Here is a 3,470-nt window from a genome sequence, read left to right on the forward strand (position 1 = left end):
TACTACCGCTACTTCGCTTCGTCCTCAACCCCCAACACCACCACCGGCACCACATTCCAATAATCAACCCCAATCAAACCGAACAACAAAGGGATCATCATAGGAGGAAAGGTGAACCGTTAGCACCATCAAATCGACGCTATCGTTTCTAATCTAGATTACTCCCTAACACTCCCTCTCCATACGCTCTTCTCTACTTTCGGCCGCATCGCGCGTGTACACCGTTCTCAAAGACCGTCACACGCGCCTAAGCCGCGGTTGTCGCGTATGTCCAATTCGTTTCTCGTAATGACGCCCAACGCGTCGTGGCGGAGATGAATAAGAAGATTCTCAATGGAAGGACTCTAATTGCTTCTATTGCTGCTGATAATGGACGTGCTCCGGAGTTTTATTCGGAAGCGCGTGTACAATACTGAGACTGCTTTGTGTTATGAGTGTTGGGGGCATGGTCATTTGTCGTATGAGTGTCCTAATAATCAGTTGGGGTCAAGGCAGCGGCCTCAGCCTAAGAAGCCGCGACGGGGATTTAGTGGGCTGAGGGATAGGGATGGGGAGGAGGAAGGTGATGAGGAGAGGAGGAGGGAGGGTGGTCAGATTACTGCGGAGCAGTTTGACGATAATTGGGCTTCTGTTGTGGATGATGAAGCGGGTGAAAGGTTGCTGGGGAGAACAGAAATGATGATGAGGGTTGGACAACAACAAGACGAAGAGAAAGGGAAGAAGCCTGGGTATTTCAGTGATGAGAGTGATCATGATGATGATGATTGATCATAACTATGTAGCATGACACTTCAGATTGAAGGTGTGTGTTTGGTTATTCCGCATTACCGCATTATTCAACTAGTCCTGTGTGTCGTGTCTATATATGTGCCAGTGTTTCATAGATCTAAAGGCAATTTTTGTTTTTATCAGATATGGTGTATTGATTAAATTGTTTATTGTCGCATCCGCGAAAACAACCGGCGGGCTGAAACAAAAAACAACAGAGCCGCCACCGTGTGTTTATTTATCCCAAAAAGGGAAGGAAACGCTCAGAGTAAACTTGGAAAGGAAATGTCTCGTGACCAAAGAGAAAGGGTACGGGAGTCGGTTACGCAAGGGGAAGGTATTAGCACCCCTCACGTCCGTCGTACTCGACGGGATCCACGCTCTAAAGAAAGAAAAGTTGCTAAACAAACCCTGCTCAAAGAATACACACACGCACACATACTAACAAAAAGATGGGAAGAAGGAGGAAGGTAACTCGGCAGGATATCGCATCCGGTCCTACGTAGTTTGTCAGAAACAAACATCAGAGTCAACGTAGTTCGGGACAAGGGGAAACGTGCTCGATAGGATATCGCATCCTATGCCTTTGTATCTCATCTGGATTGAGAATCAGAGCTACCGTAGTTCGCTCACGCACGCCAAACAAAACAAAACGCACACAGGAAACCGACTGCCAATCGCTGGACTTATGTCAGACTCCACACATATGGCAAACATGGGTCCCGAATGCCAATCACTGGACTTATATCAGCGCCCGAACCAACAAACCCCACTGGAACCCGAATGCCAATCACTGGACTTATATCAGCTTCCAAGCCACAACAACCAAACAAGTTAATAGGGAGTCTGGAACTCGAGCCTATACTGTCAAGCACACACTCAAGAAACAACAAACAACAGTTACTAAGGAGTCGGGAACTCGAGCCTAGCAACTGTCAAAGCAACTCACACAAAAAAGAAAGGTTTGCCCGGAGAGATCTCGCACGACCTCCTGCCTACGTACCTCATCTGGCATGAGGATCAGGGCAACGTAGTTCCCCTTAACAGGGGAGAAACTTTCTCCTAACCAGAGACTGGGAAATGACAAACTAAAGGGAGACTGACTCGAGCCTAATAGTTATCATGTATTCCACAATGGTCCTAGGTTGAGTTTTCTATCTACCTGCACAGGCTGCTGGCTAATCCTAAACAGCAAAGCAAGGCATACAAGCACAAGCAAAACAAGCAAACATTCACAATTAGCACACACTATATACAGACAAAGCGGGCTCACACAAGGTTAGGCTGCAAAAGCAAGCCAAGTGTATCAGGTGATGATTTGCTCTTAACCCTAACATTGAGAGTTAGGGTGAAGCGCAGATGAAATGGGAAGTGAGGATGAGACCTCACAGCTCTTATCCCTGGCCAGGGAGAGCTTCAGACAAATGAAGTGTGGTTCAGAAAGTGGAACCCTTCTACACTATGACACTGACTCAACTGTACAACTGTACAAGGATCTTGGGTTGGTATCCCCATGCATCAACATGTAATGTGAGCAAAGGGATGACACACTGACTAACAGGAGATGGATTGCACATCTCTTTTATCTGTCAATTGCCTTATCAAAGGTCTTTTCCTGCTTGGCACAAATGTAAACAATCACAAGCATTGCCTCACCCCCCCCCGAGAGCCAAAAAAAAAAGGAGAACCCCCCCCCCCCGGCCCCCCAAAAAGGAAACCCCCCCCCCCCCCCCACTTTAGGAGGGCTTCAGACAGGTGCCTGGCCACTAACAAGCCAGGTCTTCCAGACTACATGGAGTAAGTGATGCTATACCTCAATTGGTTAATCAACCAAGCAACAACACAAAGCAAGTTCACAATGAACTATAGCAACTAAGGTACCTGAATCAATCTAACATGATCAGTACACAACTCAAACAGTTAAACAGACAATTACAAGTTAAATAGTTAACTGTACACAAGCAATGCATCAAGCAAAGCATAAGTCAAGGCTCAACACCAATGACTTAGAAACCACCTACAAAACAAATCAATGTTAATCAACATCATTCACATGAGCAACCCAAGCCAAATGCATTAATTCCTCCATGCCATTTGCCTTTTGTCCTGAAAAACAACTCAAACATGAGAAGCAAAACCCTACGACAAAGCCTAGGGTCCAAGGAGGAGAAATATTTCTAAACAGAACATGAAAATTATCCAAAATCACATTCAATCAATTTAGAAACAAGTCCAAGTGTTCTCATGCTCATATCATTCACCATTTTCATTTCATGAAGCATTTAAGGCAATACATGCAATTTCAAACTCATTGGACCAAACAGAATGCATCAATCCAAATCCAATCCAAAACAAAACAAATCCCCAAAAAATTCATGGCTAAGCAGCATTCTAATATGTCAACCACACCAAATTTCAAGTCAATTGGACAATGGGAAGAAAGTCATTAATTCATCAAGTCCAGTCAAGTTCAAACAAGTCCAAACAAGGCACCAAATCATGCACCAACTTCAAGCAAGCATAAAACAGTGTAGGAACATGATAAATGCACCAAACCAAAACCATGGCAAACCTTAAGTCCATCCAATACATATTATGAATTTCACAAAACATTTAAGAACATGACTCTCAAAAGGTCCACATTTAGTCAAACAGAAAGGAAATTCTCAATCAAATTGGAAATGCATCCAAAAAAAACCACA

At 44.4% G+C, this 3,470-nt stretch overlaps 1 protein-coding gene across 1 annotated transcript; it reads left to right on the top strand.

Annotated features, from left to right (window-relative positions):
• Nucleotides 1-369: 369 nt before the first annotated feature.
• Nucleotides 370-768, top strand: LOC127137575 (U11/U12 small nuclear ribonucleoprotein 31 kDa protein-like). Its single transcript, XM_051064029.1, has one exon. The coding sequence runs from the start codon at nt 370-372 to the stop codon at nt 766-768; it is 399 nt and encodes a 132-aa protein (XP_050919986.1).
• Nucleotides 769-3,470: the final 2,702 nt, after the last annotated feature.

Source organism: Lathyrus oleraceus, chromosome 4, assembly GCF_024323335.1.
Source record: "Lathyrus oleraceus cultivar Zhongwan6 chromosome 4, CAAS_Psat_ZW6_1.0, whole genome shotgun sequence".
NCBI lineage: Eukaryota > Viridiplantae > Streptophyta > Magnoliopsida > Fabales > Fabaceae > Lathyrus > Lathyrus oleraceus.

What these genes read in the sequence shown, in the direction of transcription:
- LOC127137575 (XM_051064029.1), top strand. Translation starts at nt 370, where the DNA reads ATGGACGTGCTCCGGAGTTTTATTCGGAAGCGCGTGTACAATACTGAG.